The sequence below is a fragment of the Muscardinus avellanarius genome (assembly GCF_963383645.1).
Source record: "Muscardinus avellanarius genome assembly, chromosome: 6".
NCBI lineage: Eukaryota > Metazoa > Chordata > Mammalia > Rodentia > Gliridae > Muscardinus > Muscardinus avellanarius.
Genome location: NC_137791.1, coordinates 46,768,681 through 46,782,756, shown reverse-complemented (window position 1 = coordinate 46,782,756; position 14,076 = coordinate 46,768,681). Strand labels below are relative to the sequence as shown.

General features: G+C 39.9%; 1 protein-coding gene across 1 annotated transcript in view; it reads left to right on the top strand.

The window, feature by feature from the left end:
* Positions 1-14,076, top strand: part of ARHGEF38 (Rho guanine nucleotide exchange factor 38) — a gene marked incomplete at both ends in the record, with an annotated part of 165,444 nt that overhangs the window by 63,833 nt on the left and 87,535 nt on the right. The window contains one exon of the mRNA XM_080697901.1: positions 9,089-9,212. Within this exon, the coding sequence (XP_080554027.1) occupies positions 9,089-9,212 (124 nt within the window). The remainder of the gene's footprint in view (positions 1-9,088; positions 9,213-14,076) is intronic.

Here is a 14,076-nt window from a genome sequence, read left to right as displayed (position 1 = left end):
AGGAAGTTCCCTGATTTGTCTCTTTGGATATGTTTTAGTTTAAAGTCTGTCGGGGCCCACTCGGCTGAACCGAGATGGCACCCAGGCTTGTTGCCTGCGTGGACTCAAGATGGCGCCTAGGCATGTTGCCAAGTCACGAGGCTCATGAGGCTGGCGGTGCCCTGAGCCTGCGCAGTGAGCCCTATCAGGTGTCCTACGGATGATTAGTGACACAGCGCCTCGTGCTACCACCAGCCCGCCTATGGAAGGGCAGGAAATGCGCATGCCCTAGCTGTGGGAAGCTTGGGGTAGGTGGAGTGATGAGGGAGGGGTTATGAGACTGATATATTTGCCTGCTGTGTGCATTGAGAGAAAACACCGGGGAACTCAGGGGAACACCGGGGAAGCATTAAAGGGAAGCATTAAAGAGGAAGCATCGTCAACAGACTCGGCGTTTGTGTCTTCTTGCCTGGGGCTCTGCAGGCCGGAGCCCTAGGGACATGACAAAAGTCTGTTTTGTTGGATATCAGGGTTGCTACCTCTGCTCTTTTTTGGTCACAGTTGGCATGGTATATCTTTTTCCATCCTTTCACTTTCAGTCTGTGAATGTCTTTGACTGTAAGGTGAGTTTCTTGCAGACAGCATATATTTGGATTATGTTTTTTAATCCACATTGCCAGTCTATGTCTTTTGATTGGTGAGTTAAGTCCTTTGACATTAAGAGATATTATTGAAATATGATTTTTGTTTTCTGCCATTTTGTGTTCTGTCTACTCTTGGGTGTTTTGATCTTTCTTCTTTACTTAAATGGCCCACTTATTAACTTCCTCTCTTCTCTGATTCTGAAGTCTACTTCTTTTTTTCTTCCTTATGGTTTATTTCTTTAAGAATTTTCTCTAGTGTTGGCTTTGAATTCATGAATTTTTTGAGATTCTGTTTATCCTGAAAGACTTTGGTTTCCCCATTGATCTTGAATAGTAGTTTTGCTGGATAAAAGAGCTTTAGTTGGAAGTTATTTTCTTCCAGGGTCTGAATCACGTCATACCAGTCTCTCCTGGCATTCATGACTTGGGTTGTATAGTCTGGGGTGATTCTTATTGTTTTGCCTCTATATGTCACCCGTCCTTTTGTTCTCACTGCTTTTAAGATTCCTTCCTTGGCCTCTATGTTGGTCATTTTGGTTATTATGTGGCATGGAGTGGTCTTTCTTTGGTCCTGTCTCAGTGGAGTTCTGTATGTCTCCTGGACATGCAGGTCCAAGTTTTTTCCATATTTGGAAAATTCTCTGAGATTATTTCCTTGAAGATATTACAAATGCCCTTGGTCTGTACCTCTATCCCTTCTTCAATGCCGATTATCCGTAAGTTAGGACACTTCATATTATCCCATATTTGCTGGATGTTTAGGTTTTGTTGCTATAAAGATTTCTGTATATCGCTGACTGTGTTTTCAGTTTGGGATGTACTGTCTTCTAATATTGATATTCTGTTTTCCATTTCATCTAATCTTCCAGAATTTCTTTCTATTGCTGTCTTCATTTCACTTATTGCCTCTTTCATTTCATTCCAGACCTCTTTCTGATTCTTTTTTAGTGTTTCTAACTCACCTTTCACCTCCTCTAGACTTGTTTTAAATCCTTTCATCATATTGTACATCAAGATTCTGAACTCCCCTTCTTGCATTTCTAGTAGGTCAGTATTCATGATTTCTGCTGTCTCTTCATAATTCCTGGTTCTCATATTTATAGCGTCTTCTGTCCTATTTTTCTGATTTCTACCCATCATTTGTGAGTATTATGCTTAGTCCAATCTTAATATTATGAGTTTAGGGATATCAGCAAGTTAGCAGAGCTTTTCCAGTGTTGAGGCTGGGTGATGTCGGAGGAGCTGGGGTGATGGGTAAAGGAGTCGGATTAGGTAGAGGATATGTTTAGGTTGAGAAAGACTTTAAGTATGATAAAGTAATATCTTGCTGAGCATGAGAGAGAGTTAACTAGTAGGACTCTTGTCGTTAGTAGAGTAAGTATGGAGATATGAAATACTTTGAGTATTAAACAAGGAGGTATATTATGGGGAAAAGTTTTGGGGGAGAAGAGTATATAGGTTAGTGTGGGGAAGTTTGTAAGAGGGGTGATGAAAGTAGCAGACAAACATAAAAAAAAATTCCACACAAGGTACCAAGACTATTATGTAATCCAAGAAAAAGAAAGGAAAAACCAATCAAAGGAGGAGAATGAAAAAAGGAAGGAAAGAGGATTGTTTGGTGATTAACTTTGATACATTTGTTTATGTACCTCCTGCGTTTTAAAGAGGCTCCGTCCTCCACTATTCCATACCCTCTGATTGGTCACATTAGTTGCTTCACTATAGGGCCCTTTCTATAGCTCAACCACTTCCTGTTGACTAGGGGAAGCATCTGATTTATATTTTCTGCAATATTTCTCTGTGCATGCCGCGTTGCAAGTACTGATCCCACTCTTGATGGCCCCAGTAGTGGCCTGGCAACCTGGTGGAATGATCCAGACCTCGCTGGCTCAAGCAGCAGCCTCGCCTCATGGGAGGCCCCAATTCTGGTCTCGCTGGCCCCAACACCAGCCTAATCCCTCAGCTGGCTCCGATCCCAGCCTCGGAGGCTGCAGTAGTGGCCTTGCCTCACGGCAAGCTCTGATGCCGGCCATTGGCCCCAGCACCGGCCTAACTCCTCGGCAGGCTCCGATCCCGGCCTTGGAGGCCCTAGCACCGGCCTAGCCTCACGGCAGGCTCCAATGCTGGCCATTGGCCGCGGCACCAGCCTAACCCCTTGGCAGTCTCCAATCCCGGCCTTGGAGGCCCCAGCCCCAGCCTTGCCTCACAGCAGGCTCCGATGACGGTCTCGCTGGCCCCAGCCCCGGTCTAACACCTCGGCAGGCTCCAATCCAGCCTCGGAGGCCTCAGCACCAGCCTTGCCTCACGGCAGGCTCCAATGCTGGCCATTGGCCCTGGCACCAGCCTAACCCCTCGGCAGGCTCTTATCCCGGCCTTGGAGGCCCCAGCACCAGCTTTGCCTCACTGGAGGCTCCAATGCCTGCGGCTGGCCCCGGCATCGGTCTAACCCCTTGGCAGGCTCCGATCCCAGCCTCAGAGGCCCCAGTAGCGGCCTTGCCTCACGGCAGGCTCCAATGCTGGCCATTGGCTCTGGCACCAGCCTAACCCCTCAACTGGCTCTTATCCTGGCCTCGGAGGCCCCAGCACCAGCCCTGCCTCACGGCAGGCTCCGATGCCAGCCTCGCTGGCCCCAGCACTGTCCTAACCCCTCAGTAGGCTCCGATCCTGGCCTCAGAGGCCCCAGTACCGGCCTTGCCTTCCAGCAGGCTCCGGTGCTGGCCTCGCTGGCCCCAACACCGGCCTAACCCCTCGGCAGGCTCCAATCCTGGACTCAGAGGCCTCAGAGGCGGCCTTGTCTCATGGCAGGCTCCGATGCCGGCCTCGCTGGCCTCAGCACTGGCCTAACCCCCTCGGCAGGCTCTTATCCCGGCCTTGGAGGCCCCAGCACCAGCCTTGCCTCACAACAGGCTCCGATGCCGGCCTTGCTGGCCCCAGCACTGTCCTAACCCCTCAGCAGGCTCCGATTCCGCCCTCAGAGGCCTCAGTAGCGGCCTTGCCTCACGGAAGGCTCCGATGCCGGCCGCTGGCCTTTGTACCGGCCTTACCCCTTGGCAGGTTCTTGTCCTGGCCTCGGAGGCCCCAGTACTGGCCTTGCCTCACGGCAGGCTCTGATGCCAGCCTCTCTGGCCCCAGCACTGGCCTAACCCCTTGACAGGCTCCGATCCCGGCCTCGGAGGCCCCAGCACTGGCCCTGCCTCACGGCAGGCTCCGATCCCCACCTCACTGGCCCCAGCATTGGCCTAACCCCTCAGCAGGTTCTGATCTCGGCCTTAGAGGCCCCAGTAGTGGCCTTGCCTCACAGCAGGCTCCAATGTCGGCCATTGGTCCCGGCACTGGCCTAACCCCTCAGCAGGCTCAGATCACTGTCTCTGGGGTTATTATTTCAAAGGTTCCAGGTGTAATGTATCAGATCTCTGCCTCCCCTGAGTACTGGCCACTGCCATTACCACTGCTTCCACCATTTCAAATCCTTCCCAGGCTCTTTTTCCACTCTAAATGTTGTCCAGTGTTCCTAAGCATGCGTGATGGTAGCATTCGACATTTGGTGTAATTTCTCCAAAAAAATAAGGTTGGTAGGATCCGGTTTCTTCTTCTCCTGAATACAAGTCTCCACCGCCATCGCGGAGACCACTTTCAAGAACGCCTTGCTCACTTGCCTTTCTCTGCTAAACTGTCTCCTTACAGGTAATGTCCAAGATTCTTAACAATATAGAGAAACAGTAGTCCTCCTTCACAGGGAATTTTTCCATAAGTTCCAGTGCATTTGGATAAGTTTTGTCTGCATCTCCAGTGTCCTGGCATTTGCAACAGCTTTCTTAACTCCTCTCTGATATTTTTCTTTTTCTTTTTCTTTCTTTCTTTCTTTCTTTTTTTCTTTCTTTTTTTTTTTTTTTAATAAGAGAAGACACTATATGTGGTTTGAGGAGGTAGTGGGATCAGGCACTCAGTAGCACTATGACCCGGTCAGTTTCCCCATGGGTCCAGAGTATTCCACACTACTCTTCCTGGGGCCCAGGGTCCCGCGACCTGGGCCCCTGCTGGCGTGCCCCGCGCGACCCCCGCCCGGGACACAGGGTACTGGGCCTGGTTTCTCCAGGGGTCTTGCGTGCTATGCGCATTCTGTCCCGGGGCCCAGAGTCCCGCGACCCGGGCCCCGGCTTGCATGCCCCGCGACCCCCGCCCGGGCACCCATTTTTAAATCAGGTTATTTTCTTACTCTTGAGATATTTGAATTCCTTACATATATTGAAATATATTTGCATATATATTCTCTCATTCTATAGGTTGTCTCTTGACTGTGATGATTGTTTCCATTCCTATGCAGAAACTTCTTAATTTGATGTAATGCCATATGGCTATTTTCACTTTTGTTGTCTATGCTCTTGGAGGTCATACAAAAAATTATTGCTCAAACCAATGTCATGAAGTTTTCCTGTTTCTTTTTTTCTAGTAAGTTTACAGTTTTAGGTCTCATATATAAGCCTTTAACCCATTTTGAGTTGTTTTTTGCATATAGTTTTAGAAAAGGGTCTAATTTTACTCTTTGGCATGTTGGTAACCATTTTTCTTAGCATCATTTATTAAAGAGATTGCCATTTTCCCTTTGTGTGGTCTTCACACCTGTGCTAAAAATGAAATGATCATAAATGTGGGAATTTATTTTTGGCCTCTCTTTTCTGTCCCATTAGTCCATTTATCTAGTTTTTTGCCAGAACATGCTGTTTTTATTACTATATCTTTATAGAGATTTTTTAAAAATCCTTGAAAACTCTAAAATATTGATGAAAGTATTCGGGGAAGACAAATGATAAAATATAAGGATATCAAGTGTTCATGGACTGAAAAATAATATAGTTAAAATGTTTATATCTACCCAAAGCACACTACAGATTCAGTGCAATTTCTATCAAAATTTCAAATATACTGTTTACAGAAATAGAAAAAAAGCATCCTAAAATTTGTATAAAACTACAAAAGACTCTGACTAGCCAAAGAAAACTTGAGCAAAGAGAACAAAGATGGAAGTATCACACTACCTGATTTTGAAATGGTGCAGTTATTTAAATGTAATGGAAACTAAACTATTTGCGATATATTTTATTATGAATGCTTTTGTAAAGCAACAAATTAAATTTTAATGTAAACACTAATTTTTAATTTTGTTGGATTATATATTAATTTGACTTAGAGCAGTGTATCCTTAAACTGCCTTTTTTCAGAAAATAAATTTTAATCCATTTAACTCTAAGCTCTTAAGTCATTCCCGTTTCTAGTAAATGATTAGTAAATACATATGTGGATGTTTCCTTGAATTTATGTCAGCAATCGTAAAATCATCTATCAGCTTTAAAAGCCTATCTGGACCAGGCATTTGTTTGTTCCCTGGCAGAGCAGTGGCTGGATGGAAATTCATTTTATGATTCACAGAATCCCCATGGGCCCGTGATGATAGGATTGAAACCAGGCCAATTGATGTTTTAATCCTTTCTGTCCTTCAGGAAGAAATGGAATTAAAACTTAAGTTGTTGTTATTTAGTATTTTTTGCACTGAGCTAAGATTATAGATAGAATGTAGAATTAGATTCTTGCTAAATGGTTTTATAATCCCAATTAGATATGCAGGATAATGACCTTGAGGAATAAATTGAGGAAGTGACAACTTGGCAAAAATCTCAGCAATAATCCAAAGAAGTCTAAGTAGAGATGGCAATGTACTCTGGTACTTGCACTTGCTAATAGTGGACTAAGGTATGGAATTAAAAGATCAGTTTCTCTTCTAACCTTGTCTAAGGTTTCTTGCATAATTTTGAGCATGATACTTCTCATGTCACTGCATTAGTGTCTCTGGCTTCAATCTGATTCATATTTTACAAAGAGTTATATATGAAATAATATATATAAAGCACTTTAAGTTCAGAGAATACAGTTTCACAGCAAAAGGAAATAATAATAGGAATACCCTATACAAAGTACATCTAATCATTTATCATATAAAGCAAGTAAATTAGCAGATAAAATTTCACACATTAGATGTAGAAAGCATTTATTCCAAAAATAATTTGAAGAAATAACCCATACACTTTTTCTGTGGTACTGCAGTCTACAAAACTTGATTTATATACAATTTTTGGAAAATATATCTTGCCCTATGCGAAATGACACATTTGTTAATTTAGTTAATACCCAGGACAGAAGATAATTAATTTTTCTTTTTAAAAATTTTTATTGGTGCACTGTAGTACATATTATTGTTTATTAATTAGTATTAAGTATTCAGAATAATTAACGTCTTAAATCAGTGGCACTCGGAGACAGGCGACTTTTGAGCAATTGATAATAAATTATCATTAAGTGATAATTCCATAAGTGATAGTTAACAAAAAGCATATAACAATTATATGCCTTTTGTGTACTTTCAGTAATATTACATATACATTATAATATAGAAATTAGAAGTCCTGAATATCCCTAGATTTCATGCATAAAAGTCACACGTGTCTCTCCTATTAAAATGAATTCTTTGTGAAGGAATATTTTGGGATTAAGGACCCTAAAATGCAAAAGTTATTACATAGTGGATTAAGGACCCTAAGGTCCAAAAGTTATTGCAGTGGTTTAATTAATATGTAGATATAGATAAAAATAGAATAAAAACAAGTTGTCTAATTCTACATTGAAATAAACTGCTACCTACAACCATAAGGAATTGATTACAAGTATGACTGGGAGTTATCTTGAGGACAGGGCTGATGACAGGAAAGTGAAGAATTTCCCAAGGTGGTTGAAAGAAATGTGTACAGTACAGCCATATTGTATAAGAAATAACACAGTCACCACATTTTACCCAAGTCCAGTGTGAAGTCATGCTTCCAACTTCAAGGACAGAATATCCTTACCAAATAAAATCTGGGTTCAATATGGACAACAACAGATGGGCCATTGTCGAAGAGGGATAGAATAAGCTGCTGAGCATGGTGGCACATGCTTGTAATCTCAGTACAGAGGCCGATACAAGAAGATCGCAGGTTCTCGGCCAGCCTCAGCATGGAAACGATGCTTTAGGTGTTGGCCTTCATCTCCAGACTCCTCCAGGTCCACCTTGCTCCTAATTTTCTTTTACTTATTGGTGCCTTTTCTTTAACTAAACTCCCTGTGTCTCCCTTGCCCCTAAGTCTGTTGTGGCCTGGTTTCATGCCAGTAACTTTGCCTATTACCTTTAAAGTTCTTCCACAACATGATAATTGATGACTTGGTTACTCACCAGTAACCTCATGCACAATATGTCATGGATAAACAACACCTCTTGTGTTCCCTGCGCTAGCCCAGTGTAGCCACACCAATGTGGCCATACCCTGAATATGCAGTATATGGTTATAAAAAGATATTTGATTTAAACTTGAGCAATACATTTTGAAAAAGACCTAGCAAATCAGAGCAACTCGTCACTTTAAAATATCTGTGGATATTGGTCAGCTTTCCACAAATCATCTACTACTATGATGAAGCCTGTCTTCTATTACAATTCTTGCTACACGGAATGTACTCAAGAAATATTTGATGAAAGAATAAATAAGAGAATGAATAGAAAGTTATTACTAGCATCATCTAGGAACATAATTTAATAATATTCTATAATATTAAGAGTAATTATGCTAGTATAAAGAATGATTTTGAGGGTATATATAAAATTACAAATATGATCATTAGTATATGTTTGGTGAATGTTTCCATTGTGCGTGGGTGTGGGTGTTACTAGGGATTGAGCCCAGGGGCATTCTACCTTTGAGCTACAACCCTACACCTATTTTATTTTTTATTTTGAAAAAGGGTCTCACTAGTTGTGGAAGGCCTCAGTAAATTGTTAAGGCTGGCCAGGAACCTGTGATCTTCTCTGCTTCAGCTTCACAAATACTTGGATTACAGGTGTTTGCCACTGTTACTGGTTCATATTTTTTCCAAAGAAAAAGAGCAAGAAGCAACCCAGCATATCTATGTATCATCACTTTTAACATATCCGTGTTTCAATAACAGATTTGAAAATAGTTACTAAATAGTTAATAAACAGATTTGAAAATAGTTAAATGAAGGTAAGTTCTGACTTTTGCTGTGAAAGCAGTGAAATATTCTAGTCATGTAATCTAGTACACACCTTCATAGGGAGCAGTTAATAAAAATACCATTTATGGCTAAATCTTCCCATTCTGGTTTTTAATTGAGATATGTATCTGTACACTCAACTTGAACTACATTCAAAATAAGAAGACAGAGGTAACATACTTATCATAACTTATTAGATGAAAAAACTGCACATTTACTCAAGAAATCCTGAGTGAGGTGTTTGCAGACCTGGTTCCTAGGGGCAGCAAGGGCTGGCAGGTAGGATGCTTACTGTGTAGAAGGAAGAAATGTGGGCATACAGGACTTCTCTTCCCACCAGCTGGTGCTTAGTGTTTGTGTTTCTTCAGATTGACAGGCTGGATGTGGAGAGCTTGTTTAGCAACATCGAGTCGGTGCATCAGATATCAGCCAAGCTTCTGTCCTTGTTGGAAGAGGCCACAGCCAACGTGGAACCGGCCATGCAAGTCATCGGTATGTTTATTCTCTTCTTGGGTTCTGAGCTACAACAGGAAATAATATTTTAATAACCTCCTGGTACTTTGGTTTTATGTTTCTGACTCACAAAGCTTCCCAGGAGATGTATAAATGCTAAACCCATCTTCAGGCTCATTGTAATTACACAAACTCGGTATTTATTTTCAAATGGGTTTCTATCCATTTGCCCAAGTCCCTTAGTAGCGATAAGCATACCATTTGCTTCTTAGTTTCCCATCTTTCAAACTCTGAGCTCCAGATGTTCTTTCATTTTGTTTTATGGCTAACACTTACTTGCTCCTTAAAAAATTAAATGTTTTAATAGCTTTACTGGTTTTAATCACAATATATTTTGGATCTTATGCTTCTGAATTCAGTGATTTTGAAATTGTAAATTTTTAGATGAGGAGTTTATGTGATTTATAAAAACCTTATGCAAGTTCTGGTTTTTCAATGCTTTTCCCCTTTATTCTCAGATAGTCTTAGAGATATTTATCTTTTTTCTCTGGTAAAATTTTCAAAAACAAAGCAGAGAATATCATATGAAAAGTGGTAAGCCAAATTTTTATTCTTTCTACTTCTTAGATATTCCAAAGGCTTTTTGAAGTTGTTTTGTATATCTAAGATATCACACACATAGTGCCATGTAGACTTGGAATTATTTTTAAAAGTTATCATTTTTCTATTTCACACACAATAACATATACTCACTACAAGAATATTAAAACATTTGAGGAGTACATAAAGTAAGGGTAAAGGTTCTTTTCTTAAAACCTTCTGAAGCCACTGTTTTCCCTACAAGTAACCATTGTTATCAGTTTGATGGGAATCTTTTCTTTGAGAGACACAGACATAGAAACAAACACACATTGTATATTCTTACCGAATATGTCCTTTTATGTTACTAAAAATCAAATTATCAAAAATGGCATGAAATTAATATTTTTAGTATTTATGGAAGCCCAAAGTTTAATAAGCAAGGCTGATCTTATGGGAAGGTGAAGAAATGACCTGATTATTTGTGATGCTTTTACAAACCAAAAGACCAGCCCGCAGACTGGTTTAAATTAAAATAATACTCTGTGGTTAAACATCCCCCAATAAACTGCAAAAGTATTTTCTAAAAGGACTCTCATTTACATTTTAGTATGGATTTATTGGTCACTAATAGATTAATTTACTCAATGAATAATTATGAAGTAGCAATATGTTCAAAGAATAAGATGCTACATGGCTTTGTTGAGTTGAGAGATGAAGATCATCTCTGTCCTTCACAACCGTGCAGTAATGTGCATATCAGAAAGTATCAGTCTGAATCTCACTATCATGTGTAATTGTAAGCACCAATAAAAAGAACTTGCATTAAAACAGCTCCTGAGGACAGACATGGTGGCACAAACTTGTAATCCCAGCATTTGGGAGGCTGAGACAGGAGGATCGTGGTTTTTAGATAGCCTCAACTACGTAGGCCCTTTGAGGCACTCAACTCAGTGAGACCCTGTTTCAAAATAAAGAATAAAAACTAGGACTGGGGGTGTCTTTCAAAGGTAGAATGCCCCTGCGTTCCATCCCCAGTACAGAAAAAAAAAAAAAAAAGCTCCTGAATTGAAGGGATGTACATAATACATTATTGGAATAATTTCTAAACTAAAGAATCTTGGAGCATAATAAGAACATTTCTCTATGGAGAATCCAGGAGAGATTCTTAAGGAAGATGAAAATATTCCTTAGGCTTCAAAGTGTAGGTAAGACTTTATCAAGTAGAGTCCAGGTTGGGCAAAAGATTCTCAGTGGAATTAAAAGAATGAACAGAAAATACCAAGTATGTGAGGAAATGGTGAGTGACCAAGCTAGAGTGAAGGATTCGTGTAAGGGAGGAGAGAGAAATGAATCTGGAATGCCTGATAGAAACAGACTCTACTTGAAAAAGAAGTTAGCAATTTACTCAATGGGTACTGCGGAGCCATTAAAAGAACTCTAAAACAGCCCATTTCTCCTTTCTGGCCTTAAGGAAGCTTACATCTTCCTTTGAAGTGCCATATGCAGGGCACTGACTGGTAAAATGATAACACTTGGATACAAACAACCAGAAACAGTTAACCCGGGCCTGTTGTGGCAGCGGCAGGACAAGCGTTGGCTGCTATAACCCCTGCCTCCGCCGGGTGCAGCAGCTGGTCGTGTCATGGCCTGTGCCTTGACCTGTGAAAACATAGGGCCACCAGGACGCCAGGTCAATGGGGTTAGTGGGATTTAGAGATTAGACCTGTAGGGACTTGGAGATTAGATGTAAATGAAGTCTGTGTGTGGGAAGCGTGCTGAGCATCCCTGCTACAGCGCGTCTGAATGTTCCTGCTACTGCAGTGCATTCATCGCAGGACACAGATCCACGACTCTTATTATTTGGCTATGTTTATTTTATTTTGCTCCAAACCTTTTCAGAAACAAGGGTTTAATGTATTAATGTTTACTATAAATTAAATATTGCTTTTGTGTTTCTCAAGATAGTTGATGAATAAACAAAATAATTACTACATCCACCATAAAGGTTTGAAATGCTGTCACTGATTGCAAGATGAGCAGAAGATAGAATCTGCTGCAGACGCAGCAATATCTACAATATTGGTACATTGTAGTCCTACATCTTAATGAAGTACAAGATAGCAGAAGGATACATGCACACACATCACTAGGTTAACCCTCCCCATTATTTTTGAAAGACTGCTCAAAGTAGGTGGGTTAGTAGATGCAACTGTTTAAGGTGCGTGTATATATCACTGTGTGCACAGCAAGACTTTTCCGTTAGGTCAGTGACCATTCCCCTCTATTCATTTTACTTAATTTTATTTCCAGGTCTCCTTGGGCTTACAAAAAATGTAAAGCAACAGCTAGGAACAAGTTATCACCATTAGCAGGAGAGTTTTGCAAATGGTTAAATGAAGACAAGTTTGTATCAGCGCGAGTGGATAAATCAAATATAAAATCAGCTAATTCTTTTTTTTTTTTTTTTTTTTTTTGCGGTACTGAAGATGGAACCCAGGGGCATTCTACGTCTGAGCTATACCCCCAGCCCTAGTTTTTTTTATTCTTTATTTTTGAAACAGGGTCTCATTGAGTTGCAAAGGTCCTCACTAAGTAGTTGAGGCTGGCTGCGAACTATGATCCTCTTGTCTCTGCCTCCCAAATGCTGGGATTACAAGCCTGCGCCACCGCACCCGGCTCAGCTAATTTTAATAATGGTTCAAACTTTAAAAATCCAATTAACAGAAGCAAAAAAGAGTTTTTGGAAGTTTATTGCATCAAAGATAATTGTCTGATTTTATTGTATATGCTACTGTCACTTTAACTTAAAAATTAAACACTGTGAATTCAAGTGATAATATGAATACAAATTTTGGCGGGCACAGCATCACAGTAAATAATGTTTTTAATTAAAATAAAAATATATGGAGCAGATGTGAACTTGAAATAAACTGTGGCCGGGCGTGGCGGCGCACGCTTGTAATCCCCGCGCTTCGGAGTCTGAGGCAGGAGGATCGCGCAGGTTTAAGAGAGCCTGTTTCCAAATTTTAAAAAAAGTATAAAATAGGTCTGGGAGCATAGCCCGGAGTTAAAAGGGCTTCCAGGAACCCCAGTACTTCCACAAAAAAAAAAAAGAAAGAAAGAAATTAACTGTGGTACATATATAGTGAAGCTGCGATATTCTATTAACTGAAATGAAAATTAGCCAAAGTTTACACATATTTTTACATGCACAAAGTTAAAGTGAATTATAATATTTGGAAGGTAAAGTTGATTTAAAATTCAAAAGTTATCTTATTCCTGACAGTACACACTTTCTTGTTTTTACTAGTCATCATCAGTTTAAAATATTTGATTCTTTGAAGCACCACTTTATTTATTTATTTATTTATTTATTTATTTATTTATTTATTTATTGCAGTACTGGGGATGGAACCCAGGAGCATTCTACCTCCAAGCTACACCCTATTTTTTATTCTTTATTTTGAAACAGGGTCTCACTGAGTTGCAAGGGGCCTCACTTAAGGAGCTGAGGCTGTCTGTGAACCATGATCCTCCTATATCAGCCTCCCAAATGCTGGGATTACAAGCATGCACCACCACTTTATAAATCAGCCAAAGTGACCTACAGTGGCATCCAGATATTTTTGTAAAAAAGGCTTAAGAAATTTTGTTACATTTTATTCAAAATCAGATTGAGGCCTTTCAGGAATTTAACAGAGAAAAATTTACATATTTTAATCATTTCAAGTTGTAATTATTAAAAACAGAATTCTAAATATGAATACATTGGAATTCACCCCTGCAAAACAAGAATAAGCTTTAACATTTAGTAAAAACATTAATTTAGATTTTGTCATTGTGCTTTAGAAAATTTGACATAAAAAGTTTTGATAGAGTTCTTCTTTAAGAGGATAAAGTTATATTCTGTGCCAGATTTTGTAAAACCTACATTTAAAAAATATTCAAAAACTATAAATAGAAATGATTTACTTGATGAATTTTTATTTTCCAAAAATGAAGAAAGAGGATCTAAATGGAGGAAAATGCAATATCTACCAAAATATTTCAGCTCAAATATTTACACGTTTTAATACAGAAAAAAATTTCTCTGAGCTTATTAGATGCCTCTGTGCTAATAGCCTATTTTCTCAATTTAAAATATTATGGTTTACAAATTTGGGAAGTAAATAATGTTAGAATTGGTTTATAATCCATAGAATATGATAAATAACAATAAGCATACTTATGTGAGTAAATGGGAAAAAGCATAACCCTCTTTTACAGTAGATTTCAATTAATGAATATACAGGGGGAAAGAGGAAAATAGAACAATCATCAC